The following is an 11,715-nucleotide window of genomic DNA, read 5'->3' as shown; positions in this document are numbered from 1 at the left end:
GAGAAGAAAGTGAAAGTGGCCTGCTTGTATCTGTGCAATGTGTGGTGGGTGCAGGATCTCTGGTAGTAAGTGGAGTAAGAATCAAGCAATTTTCTAAGGAAGGGAGACAGTCTTGGGGGAAGGACCTATCCCTGGTAAGCAGCTATAAGTATAGGGCAACTAGAATGAAGGAAGAAGCAGGGTACAGTATAAACAACCTACCTGGGTCTGCACTACCCACTGTGGTAGCTATGAAGTCTTTAGTAACAAGGAGGACTGGGAACAGGTGAGTCTCAAAAAATAGAAATAGAAATAGAAATAAAAATATGAAAATAAAAATAAAAATAAAAGCCAACTGACCAGGGAGACCATATGGAATAGAAGAAGAGAGGAGGGAAAACATAGGTAGCCTACTTAGGTCTATTCCTGTCTCTCACTCTTAACTTTAAATCTTTTTACTCATAATTATCTCATTCATTAGTATGCATGTAAAAGTAATAGTATGTGTCATAGATAGGCATTATAGAACCAGATTAATCGTGTGCTACAAAAGCATTATTTTCCTTCTTCACTGCCTCTTTCCATTACCTAAAAAACAAAAGCTGGTATACTCAAAATTGGTAAGAGGTTAGCAGTCACACTGTGCAGGTGTTATACATATTTATTATGAGAAACATGAGAAAATACTCATGATCTCAAAAGAATACGAAATAATATTCTGTAAATATCAATTGCCAACATTTAAAAAATACTTAATATTTGAAAATTATGTACATATTTGGTCTTACCCAGGAATGCCAAAGGCTGTAAATTTGAAGTTATTAATGAAATTCTTTGGTTGCTTACCAATCTTAATTCTGTATTTTTGAGCCCCTGATTTTTACAGTGATTGTGACATCAAGCATACTGAAGGAAATACTAGCATCATCTTGTTTCTCAAGAATGAGTTAGCTTTCATTCTGATTTCTGAGCAACAAATGGGCTTACTTTTTAGATTGTTGTATCATGAATCAGGAATGTCTCTGAAAACTCAGGAATTTAAATGTAAGAGTTTCTACAGGCAGCCCCTGCATTTTCTTTGTGAGTGGATCAAACCCCAGATGGGTCAATAGTATTAGACAAAGGGAAGTAAATGGGAGTAGAAATGATGAGAGCAGGCATTTAGACTATCAACCAGGTATCAAAAAGGGTTAAGTCACCAGTATCATTTGCTGACCATCAATGCACTGAAACAAATCAAAGCAAACCCATGTATTTCCAATTACAATTCTATTCACTTATGATGCTTCTTGATGCCTGTTACTGTATAGGAAACCAAATGGAATTTCAAGGACAAGAGACTTTGCCAGTAAATAAGATGATGTCATTCTTCTTGATGACAAACAGAAATGGGCGGTCGGCTCTGAACACCGTGGACTCAGGAAGCTGCTTTTCAACAATGTTATTTTCTGTGGCAGCAGTGGCTTCAGTGCCCTCCTCTGAGACCTCTATGAATGACTTGTGCATTAGCTTTGATACGTAGAGACGACCTCCAGAGGCAATTCCAGAGAGATCTGCACTGGACTCATCAAAGATATCTTGCAAGCCTAGGGATTTCAAGTGGTGCGTCATTTCATAATTCTTCTCTATCTTGAACTGGGGGAGAAACACGTTCACATACTGAGATTTCATTTTCCTCCTATTGGTCCAGTCCATTAGATTCTGGAAACTCAGCTTGCTTTCAATCTATAGAGATTTAAAAGTTTGGAAACATACTGTTAGGGGAAGAGTGAAATGAGAACTACAATGACATCTGGTGTTCTGTGGTGACACCCTTCTGGGTTTTTCTACAGCAGTGCATGAAATAGATCTGGAGGAAATCACAAAGAGAACATGAGTAAAGGTTTTAAACAGGTTGCTTGTTTCACTCATGAAGCTATGACAAGCCATGGTTTGTGTGTACGAACTGACATGTCCAATCCCTGTGCATACTGGGAAAGACAGAGAAAGTGGAATAATAGGCAGGCAACCAGAAGAAGGAGGGGTATATGGGACCATTTGGAGGGAGAAAGGGTAGGGAAAATGGCATAATTATACTCTCTACTCTCTAAACTTAAAAGAAATAGTTAACATTTATAAAAATAAATATCATTTAAAATAGAATTAGGCATATTGGTTCTGTGAAGTATTTTAAAGATACTATAATGTGGTAGCAGTAGACATACAAGAAGAACAGGGAAGTGAGGGATCACCAAAGGAAAAGAGAGCTTAGTTGTCATCTAATCATTGTCCTATCATAAAAGACTCATGAAGAATAAATGTTTATACAGCTTGAACAATAAACCAGAGGAAAGCTGGAGAGTTGGCTTAACAATTTGACTCTCAGCATGCATACATGGCTTATAACAATCTATAGTTAGTTTCAAGGAATCTGATGCCTTCTTATGCCAAGGACACCAGCCACACATGTGGCACAGACATGCAATCATGCAAAATACCCATACACATAAAATAAAAATTTAACGATAAAATAATAAATGATAAATAAACCTAGGTGGCCTGAAGTAAAGACCCAGAATCCCATCTTCTGGGAATGACAGCTCTCTCCCAGTATGATAATCGCTCTCAGGAAGCATAGATTCACTATGCTTTTTTTCATACACAGTTGAAATCCTATACATGGATATCTCTTAAACTAAAATGCCCTGAAATTTTAAAAATACTTCTCATATACATCAAACTTACCTTTTATAAAGGATCAGAACTTACATAGTCCAATGTTCATATGAAATTTCTATGTATAAATAATCTAGTTTGTAGGTAATCTTCTTACTCTGAATTTCCCCTTTTCTCCTTGATTCTAGCCTTCTATAGTGTCAATTCCCTTACTATGTAACACACATGTGCACATGAACGCACTCACGCATGCACGCACACACACAAACACACACAAACACACACACACACACACAGAAAATAAACATAACCAAGAGTATTGTGCACACAATAGTCCATTGTAGGGTAACTGTGACTTACTTCACATAGGTCATCCTCAGGCAGCATAATGTACATGCTTATGCCACCATGATATTGGAGCTCAAGAACCTTCATTGGTGGCTGCTGAACGGTAGACAAATTGAACCGCCGTTCTTGATGCATCATATTAACTGCTTTTCCAGGACACTGGAAGTCAGATCACAAAGAGGTGTTTACATGCCCATATTACCTTACTCATTGACCAAGTACACGTAAAAATATGGATTTGGTTAGAAGGCTTTGGACATTTTCTGATACATTGCAAGTGTTCGTTGTAAGATGCCTTCATCTTAATTAAGTTAGTCCTTTAGTTGAAACATTTCAGCTAGTTAACTTCAGCTAAGGTACCTCACTTTTTTGCCTCCAGACCCTCATCTATATGATAGAGACAATCTATCAATGATGAATGGTCCTTACTGCATGCAATGGTGGGGACTCTGTGGCTTAATACAGAGTTACTAGGTGAAAGATTGCTTTGTGCTGAGTGCATTAGCTGAAATGTTTCTGTAAGTAATAATAAAAATTAAAATTAATTAATTTTATAAATTAATAGAAATTAATTAAAAAATAAATAAATTCTATACTACATGACAATACATAATTCTGTAGGTTTCTTCTCACATCAAAACCAAAGTACGCACTAGAGCAATAAAATCATGTAATTTAAGAATAAAGTCCTAGGAAAATTAAAATTTGAATAAAATGATAGATTACATCTGTTATTAATGTTATTAAGAAGCAATCTAATTCTTATCTTGAAGATACCTTTCATAAATTTAGAAATATCATACAGGTGTAACAAGTTCTTTTTCCTTTTGAAATTAAAATAGACAAACTTGTCAACAATTCTGTAATATCCATTTTTAGAACAAAATTTCTATACAAGAGGACAGTAAATTCTGTGTCTTTGAACCTAAGGAATCTATACTTCTAGTAAAATTCTTCTTTTGGTCTTCAAAAGAACATACAGGAAACAACAAATAATAAAAAGACCCATCGAGAGAAATGAGAGTGTGCTTGTCCCTGGTCGGGGCTGGGATGGCTCAGCCACACAGTGCCATGGACTCAATGGGAGAGTCACACATCTTACAAAGGCATTTCACTAACGCCTTGTTTGTGTGTTACTTTTGTGACATGTGTACTACTATTCTTCACTTTTCTCTGTCTTGTACATTAACAGCACCAACTGTGAAATTGGCATTCAAGACTGAATAGCCTATGCAGTAAAAGCTATCATGTAAGGGGATGTGGCCAGCATGATGGGTTTTTAAAAGAAAGCCAAAATAATTTTTAAAAGCTCCAATAGAATCCCAAGGCCGTCTAGGAGACAAGAATGCTACCTGGTCTACATTTATTGTTGAAAGTGAGACAACTCACATAATGTGTGAGGTGGAGAGTGGGTGGACAAAAATGCAGAACAAGTATTTAGTTTTAAACCCTGTCCATCTCAGCCACTGAAGCGCTGACATGGCCTCTGGAAGTTTTTATACTGCAAGTGCAAGAGAGGACAAGTCAAAGGTGTATGCTACTATGATTTATTGTATTAACTTGTTGTTCATATACAATTCTCAAAGTGTTTCTGTGCTTAACTTGTTTCCTCACAGAGTCACTTAGGTCAGGAATTTTCTCAATCAGGTTTTGAATTCACCTCAGGATTAGTATGTAGGTCACCAAAGTCAAGCCACCAAAGATAAGCCACTGTTGATTGTTACAGTACTTCCATGTTTAAAATTCCTGATGTGGAACGATATATAAAGAAGATGTCAATCTATTTTTGTAATATGTAAGAAATAAAAGTAAGACTTAATTTTAAACCTATGCAACAGTATTTCTCTGCAGTTAACATAAAATACTGAGTGATTAAAATACAATTTGGATATAATTTGACTTAATAATAACTTCAAGGTGTGGTGAGTCCAACCACATTTAAACTTGTCCAAGACAATAATGTCACCTCTATAAAGCAAGAGAGGGATCTTACCACATTTGGCAATACAGATAAAATTTATGCAAAGACCACAATTCTCACTACGGAATAATTGGAGGTGGGTTCCTTAATATATATGTACATACCGTGGGAGACCTAAAATGGCAACTGAGGGTATCACTCTTGGTGAAGGCCGATTTCCATTTGCCTTTGAAGTAAACAGCGTTCACCAGCACCATGACAGCCGACGAGCTGAGGCTGCTGTCGCCCAACACCTTCTTGATTTTTCCTTTTGAAAATAAGTTGAATGGAACAAGGCCCATCTATAGTGAAACACATTTTTAAATGTGCTCACAGACTGTTAATGAGCATGTTTTTTTAGTATCATTATTATACAAATAACTAATGTCAGTAGCAACATTATAGTAATAAAAATACCTGGTACTTTCTAAACCCTTTAAGGACATTATTTGGTTTAACTCTCTTGAATTCTTTACAAAACCTATGCTGCCATTGTTTTGGTTTCCTGTTAGGGGAACTGAAACACAGGGACATTAGATAGTTGATACAGTCACTCAAGTAAGAAATCAAGTGTAATCATCACTGTGGCTGTGGTAGCCACAGAGATGTTGACTCGCTATCCCAGATTCAACCTGTAAGACAACTTCATACAGTGACATGACATAATGAAGACGTGAGCTTCCCATTATGAAGAAATCAAGCCTCAGAGAAGGCATTCAAGCAAAGTCTGGGGGATTGCATTTACAGAAAGAAACAGAAACTCACATAACTCCAAAGGTGACTGAAAAGTATACTGAAAGAATATGGCCAACCAAACACCAAATGAGATGGAGCAATTTGATAACTTTCCTGTAACTTAATACTAAACATATAGAAGTCTACTTTTTGGTTGTGGTAAATACCACAAAAGAGAAGTGAAAGCCAAGGAGGTCCCCTGTTCAGAGCACTGCTTACAGAAAACTTTTAGGTGACCCAAAAATAACCATGAGATTTCAGAAATGTCATTTTGAGAACAATGAAGTGCTGACAGCCAGAGCAGGACTCATCAGCCAACTGGAGAGAAACCCTTGTGGGTGGGCTTTCATGGGACACTGCCACAGCAATTGCACAGAAAATGACAAGTTGTCAGAAGTCACAACTATCTGACAAATTGAAACAACTCAGTGTTTCCCAGAAAAAATAAATTATTATTAATAATCAATCAATTGCTGATCTGTGAAAATGATAAGTTCAACATTTGTCTCAAGATTGAGGTGTTTGGTCATCTTACATATATCAACAAACCAATATTATCTACTTATGACTTAGTTTTAAACACAAAATTAGACTCAGTCATGTGTAAGAGATAAAAATATATTACTAAAAGAAAAAAATAAATGCAAATATCACTAAAGAAACAAAAGGCCATGACAGCATTATTCTTGTCTGGGAAGAAGTTCCCAAAGCCCCTTCATGGCACTGGCCAAACCACACTGAAACTGTGCAACCCCAAGTGGAATTTAATTCCATTCCATTAAAAAGGCTGATACCTCCCAATTCACATTAGCAAGACTTTGGTTAGTTATATCATTTATTCTCAGAGATTAAATCATATCTATGAAAGCTTCAAATGGGAGGGAAGTCAAATGCCTTGAGCTATTTAATGCTTCTGAGAATGCCACTTAGTTTTCCAAAACCAAGTTATATCATTTCTTTTGATTCATTAGTAATATACAGATTATATTTGAGATTTGTAATAGGGAGTAAGCCAATGCACAGTAATGACATAATGATAAATGAAGAAAGGAAATGGAGAAATTATCTTCTCATTCCCAAGAGAACATATGTGCTGCTAAATGGAGTGTAAGTCACATGGCTCATAGTACTGAGGTGATCCAAAACTCACATACGTGAATAACTGTACAGTTCAAATCAGAACCCACCATAAGAAATAAGTAGTAGTAGCTTTAGCATCATTTGATTAGCAACAGAAAAAATTAATAGGTTTTTGTGTTTTGTGTTCGAGGAGAACTTTGTCTAAAATTCAGATGAAGTATTGCAGTTTTTCAGAAAGTACTACCTTTGCTAACTATGTTATTTGATAAAAAGTTTTATTTTAAATATTGAAATAAATCAAACAAATAGTCTAAAAAGCCAACAATCATTATTTTGGATTAGGAAGTACTTCTTATACATATTTATATATATTTTAATATTTTTTGCATAAAACTTTGTTTCAATTATCCTGATCTTAATATTTACATATAACCAACAAATAGTGTAAAACAAACATATTTCACTTGCCATGTGTCTCATTTTCAATCCATTTATTAATTTTAAATCTGGTCTCTTGTACATCATTTGTGAAGTCAACTCTTTCCACTTTAGCATTGTATAAGTTTTCAGCACACTCAATGTAGTTCTGCAAATAAGAATATCGATTTTGTATTAATAAATACCACTGACCAAGTACAAAGAAATGTGAAGTTGATTCTTGATTTCCACTGCCTCCAAAAAGTGAAAACATGACCAGCACTATAATACAGGCATGTTAAATATCAATTTGACTTTTTCTGGATTGGGTTGGGGGCTGCTGGCTAAAGTTCACTACCTCAGCTTCAACATGTCTTTCTCATCTTAATACCCCAGTGTCCTCATTATCTACCTTTCTAGCTAAAGGCTTTCAAGGCTACTTATCATACATAAGATCAGATGGCAAACTCTGTACATAGCATAAATGGCTTTGCACCTCATTTCCTCCTTTCTAGTTATCCCTCCACATAGGTGCCTTAATTATACTAGATTCCTTATGCTTCCTCTAGTGATTCATCCATGTGTCCTGCTTTGCTGCAAACTTTGAGCATCACTCCTTCCACTCCAATGCTCCTCATAGTCAGCAAGTGTCCTACTTCTTTCCATGAGAGACACTTCCTTAGTCCTTCCAATGGCTTATAACAATGTTTTCACTTTCATTTCAAAGAAAAATTAGTATCTGAACACTTGAATAGAGCACATTGTGGTAACTTGATACATACATTTAATTAACATATAACTGCCAAATCATGATAATGAGCATCCCTATCTTTTCAAACATAATTACATCAGTGGTCACAATGTGTTTTATCTGCATTTGAAATATTCCAAAACCTCCATAGACATGAAATTCTGTGAAGTTGAGACCATGCATGCTTTGTTTACTATTGCACTCCTAATATAAAATGCACTGACTTTTTCTACTTTCTGAGTGTTCAAAAGTATATAAATTTAATTTTATTATGTTACTCAATTTATCAGCATTCTAGGAATATAGCAAACACGTGCATAAATATTTTGTAACAAAGATTTTCATATTTGGAAGAAAAATATTTAATATAAGTTATATTGCTCTATATTTACCAGTAGTTTCCTAGTAAAGACTATACAATGTTCTATACCAATGGTGAGAATTGACTGGCAATCTGGAGAGAATTGACTGGCAATCTCTGGTCTATCTGGATGATGAGATCAGACTATTCATTTACAGATTAACTTCCATCTAGCAATCCATTCATCTATCCATCTACCAATCTACTCATAGACACAAATTAGAAAGATTAATTTTAAAACTCCATCCACATTTAGAGAAGTTATTATCACCAGTGTAAGCTGTCAGCAAGAAGAAAGCCTAAGAAAGGCAGGGGTTGCAAAATTACATAGGCATTGCTATAGTCTGCCACTTTTAGATAGCCCTGGAAGACTTACAAGCCATTTGACACTTACACATTTTTCTTTAAATTCAATTAACATGCCATACCAATCTCTTTCTAAGATACCATATTTTTAAAAGGAGTTATTTGTCTAAATAAATCCTTTCACAAGGTCTCTAACTCCTCTCCATCTATCACTATGAGCTAATAGAATTATATTCTTCTATGCCACAAATCATTCCAGCATGTTTCCTTTGTCTTGGAAAGAAAAGCATCCCAGCTCTTTCCCGGAAGAAACCTCATATCACAAATCCTTTCTGTGATGGCTGCTTTTATGTATCAATTTGACAAATCTGAAGCATCAGACTGAGACTAGAACATGTCTACAGTATATGAGGGTCTCATTCAGTCAATGTCCAACAAATACAAATGCCAACAGCATCAGAGTAAGAGGAAAATCCTGTAGCTTGCAGAGATTGGGACAATGACCATTTGACTTTTAGACTGGAACTGAAACATGGGATTTGCTTTAGTCTGGGCACTGGTAACTTTTTACCCAGGGCCTCCAGGTTTTCCTAATTGTTTTGCTGGAACCTCTCTGCCTCCACAGTCAATGAGTCAAGTCCTTGCAATAAATCTCTCTGCACCCTGATATTTCTAGTCTCTGAAGAATGCTTGCTGAAGCACTCACTAGAATGAAACCCAACTATTTAATCTTGTCTTTCCCAGCTCTTCTATCAGATCTTTCCACAGACAACAGGATTCCCACATTTTCTATTATCAAAAAAAGATTGTAGACTTCTTTTACTTTCAGTTTATTTAGTTTTTGATGGATGTTTTATAGATTCTTGGTTACTTTGCTACTTCTCCAGCAGCATGTCTACTTGCATGGCTTTATACTTCCCATTTTAATAACAATGGACTAAATCTCTGAAACTATAAGCAAGCCCCCAATGAATTTTGTTTTTTGTTTTGTTTTGTTTTGTTTTGTTTTGTTTTTTTTTGTTTTGTTTTGTTTTGTTTTTTGGTTATAGTTGCCTTGGTCACTGTGTCTGTTCAAAGCAATAAAACATTGATTAAGACAGAAGTTGAGACCAGGTATGGGCTATTGCCCTGATAGTCAGGACAATGCTGCCTATTGGCCAAATGTGGACTTTGGGCCTTGCAATTAGGAAATCAGTTGAATGCTTTAAGGTGGGCCATATTAGTAGAGGGTTGGAAGACTGGTGCTTAGAGCAATGTATAGTATGACAGCCTGGCTCAAGAGGTTTCACAGGAGAAGAAATTAGTAAGTGGCCTAGAGACCATCCTTGTGATATTTTGGTGAAGAATGTTCCTGCTTTCTGCCCTTAGCCAAAAAAAAAAAAAATTCCTGAAGCTAATTTGAAGAGTTATAAATTAATAGCACTGGCAGAGAATATTGAGAAAATCTCAAGACAGTCTAGTATCTACTAGGATGCTTGGTTATTAACGGCCACTCTTATGCAAGTATATAATGAAAAGGAGCACACCAAACAAGGGAAAATACAAAATGTACAATTTGAGGTGAAAAAGGGCACACGAAGTATATTGGAGGTATGGCCAGTGTTTGAGATAAAAGGTTTAAAGAAGAGCCTGAAGCTAAATGGAATAAAGGAAGTGGTGACCTAGAGCCAGACCCCATGCAGCTAAGCTTCTAACTTAAGCAAAGCAAATGAAGAAAAGTTTAAGCAGTGAAGAAAACCATTCACAACAGAGCTGAGACAAATGAAACTGAACATAGAGGCTAAGGCCCAGCCCCACCAAGCCACAGAAGAAGTTGGCAGCGTTAGCAGTATGATTCTGGTCTTAATAGTTAAGAATACAAGAATCTTTCTTCTTTGGTTTAAAAAAAAAAAAAAAAGAAAAAGAAAAAGCTGAAGCCAGGCTTCCGTCATGAAAGACCAGCGACATGGAATAGATGGAAAGGAGACCTGCTATCAGTATGTGGAACAAGCCCAAATGTGTTACAGTCAACAAAGCTGAATGGAGTTGGAGATCTGAAGAGCACATTGATATCAGACATGGAGGTATAGAATTTGGAGTTTGCCAAGCTAGGTTTAAGTCTTTTATTTTGGTCCCATATTTTCTTATGCTCTCTTTCCTTCCTTTTGTAATGCTAATGTATATTTTGCTCTATTGCAAGTTAGAAGTATGTGATCTGCTTTTTTATTTTGATTATTTCAGAGGGTAAGAGTTCAGAGATTGCCTTTAGTCTCAGAAGAGAGTTTGAACTTTAGATTTTGAACAGTATTGATGTTATAATAGATTGTAGAACTTTTAAACTTGGATAAAATACATATGTGCATTATGATATAGCTACAAGACTACCACAATCAGTGAGGGAACGTGGTTTGAATATAAATGGCCCTCAGAGGTTTATATGCTTGAATTTTTATTCACAGGGAGCATCACTACTTGGGAGGGATTAGGAGGTATGGCCTTGTTGGAGTAGGTGTGGTCTTATTGGAGTAAGTGGGTTACTGAGTATGGTCTTTGAGGTTTCAGGCAGGCACAGTGGCTTTATTTCTTCCTGCTGCCTTCAGATCTAGATGTACAACTCTCAGTTTCTTCTCCAGCTTCATGTCTACCTGCATATTGCCATGGTTCCTGCCATGATGATAATAGGTTTAAAACTCTGAAACTAAAACCTCTGACACTCTAAGCAAGCCCCCAATAGGTGTTTCCTCTGATTATAGTTGCCTTGGATATGGCGTTTTTTTCACAGCAATAGAACACTGACTAACACAGAGATCAAGGATTGCACTTATTCCTAAATTTCCATTTATTAACTATTCATAAATAGGACTGTTTTGTGGAATTCTTTTACAGGTAGTTTGTGTGTAGTATTTAAGAATGATACTTTTGGTAAATAGACTTTCTAAACTGTAATTTTACTAAGAATTTAGGAGTTCAAGTATATTTTTGATGGAACCTTTAGAGATAGATAACGATATGACAGAAAAATAAATATATATGTTAGATATATGGTAATATAATAGATGGATGGATAGATAGATAGATAGATAGATAGATAGATAGATAGATAGATAGATATGATTGACATGCTCATCCGGCCGGATCAGCGCC

The 11,715-nt window shown here is 35.9% G+C and overlaps 1 protein-coding gene across 2 annotated transcripts in view; it reads right to left on the bottom strand.

Annotated features, from left to right (window-relative positions):
• Positions 1-622: 622 nt before the first annotated feature.
• The window catches only part of Serpinb7 (serpin family B member 7), a 31,503-nt gene continuing 20,410 nt past the window's right edge, over positions 623-11,715 (bottom strand). Inside the window, exons 5-8 of one of the 2 annotated variants that reach the window (XM_021174055.1) lie at positions 7,226-7,343; positions 5,068-5,210; positions 2,995-3,141; positions 623-1,704 (exon numbers count right to left, since the gene is read on the bottom strand). In XM_021174055.1, coding sequence (XP_021029714.1) covers positions 1,306-1,704; positions 2,995-3,141; positions 5,068-5,210; positions 7,226-7,343 — 807 coding nt within the window. In that variant the 3' untranslated portion in view covers positions 623-1,305. The remainder of the gene's footprint in view (positions 1,705-2,994; positions 3,142-5,067; positions 5,211-7,225; positions 7,344-11,715) is intronic. The other variant, XM_021174062.1, reaches the window with a different exon arrangement.

Source organism: Mus caroli, chromosome 1 (assembly GCF_900094665.2).
Source record: "Mus caroli chromosome 1, CAROLI_EIJ_v1.1, whole genome shotgun sequence".
Taxonomy (NCBI): Eukaryota; Metazoa; Chordata; class Mammalia; order Rodentia; family Muridae; genus Mus; species Mus caroli.
This window is presented reverse-complemented; position numbering and strand designations above follow the sequence as displayed.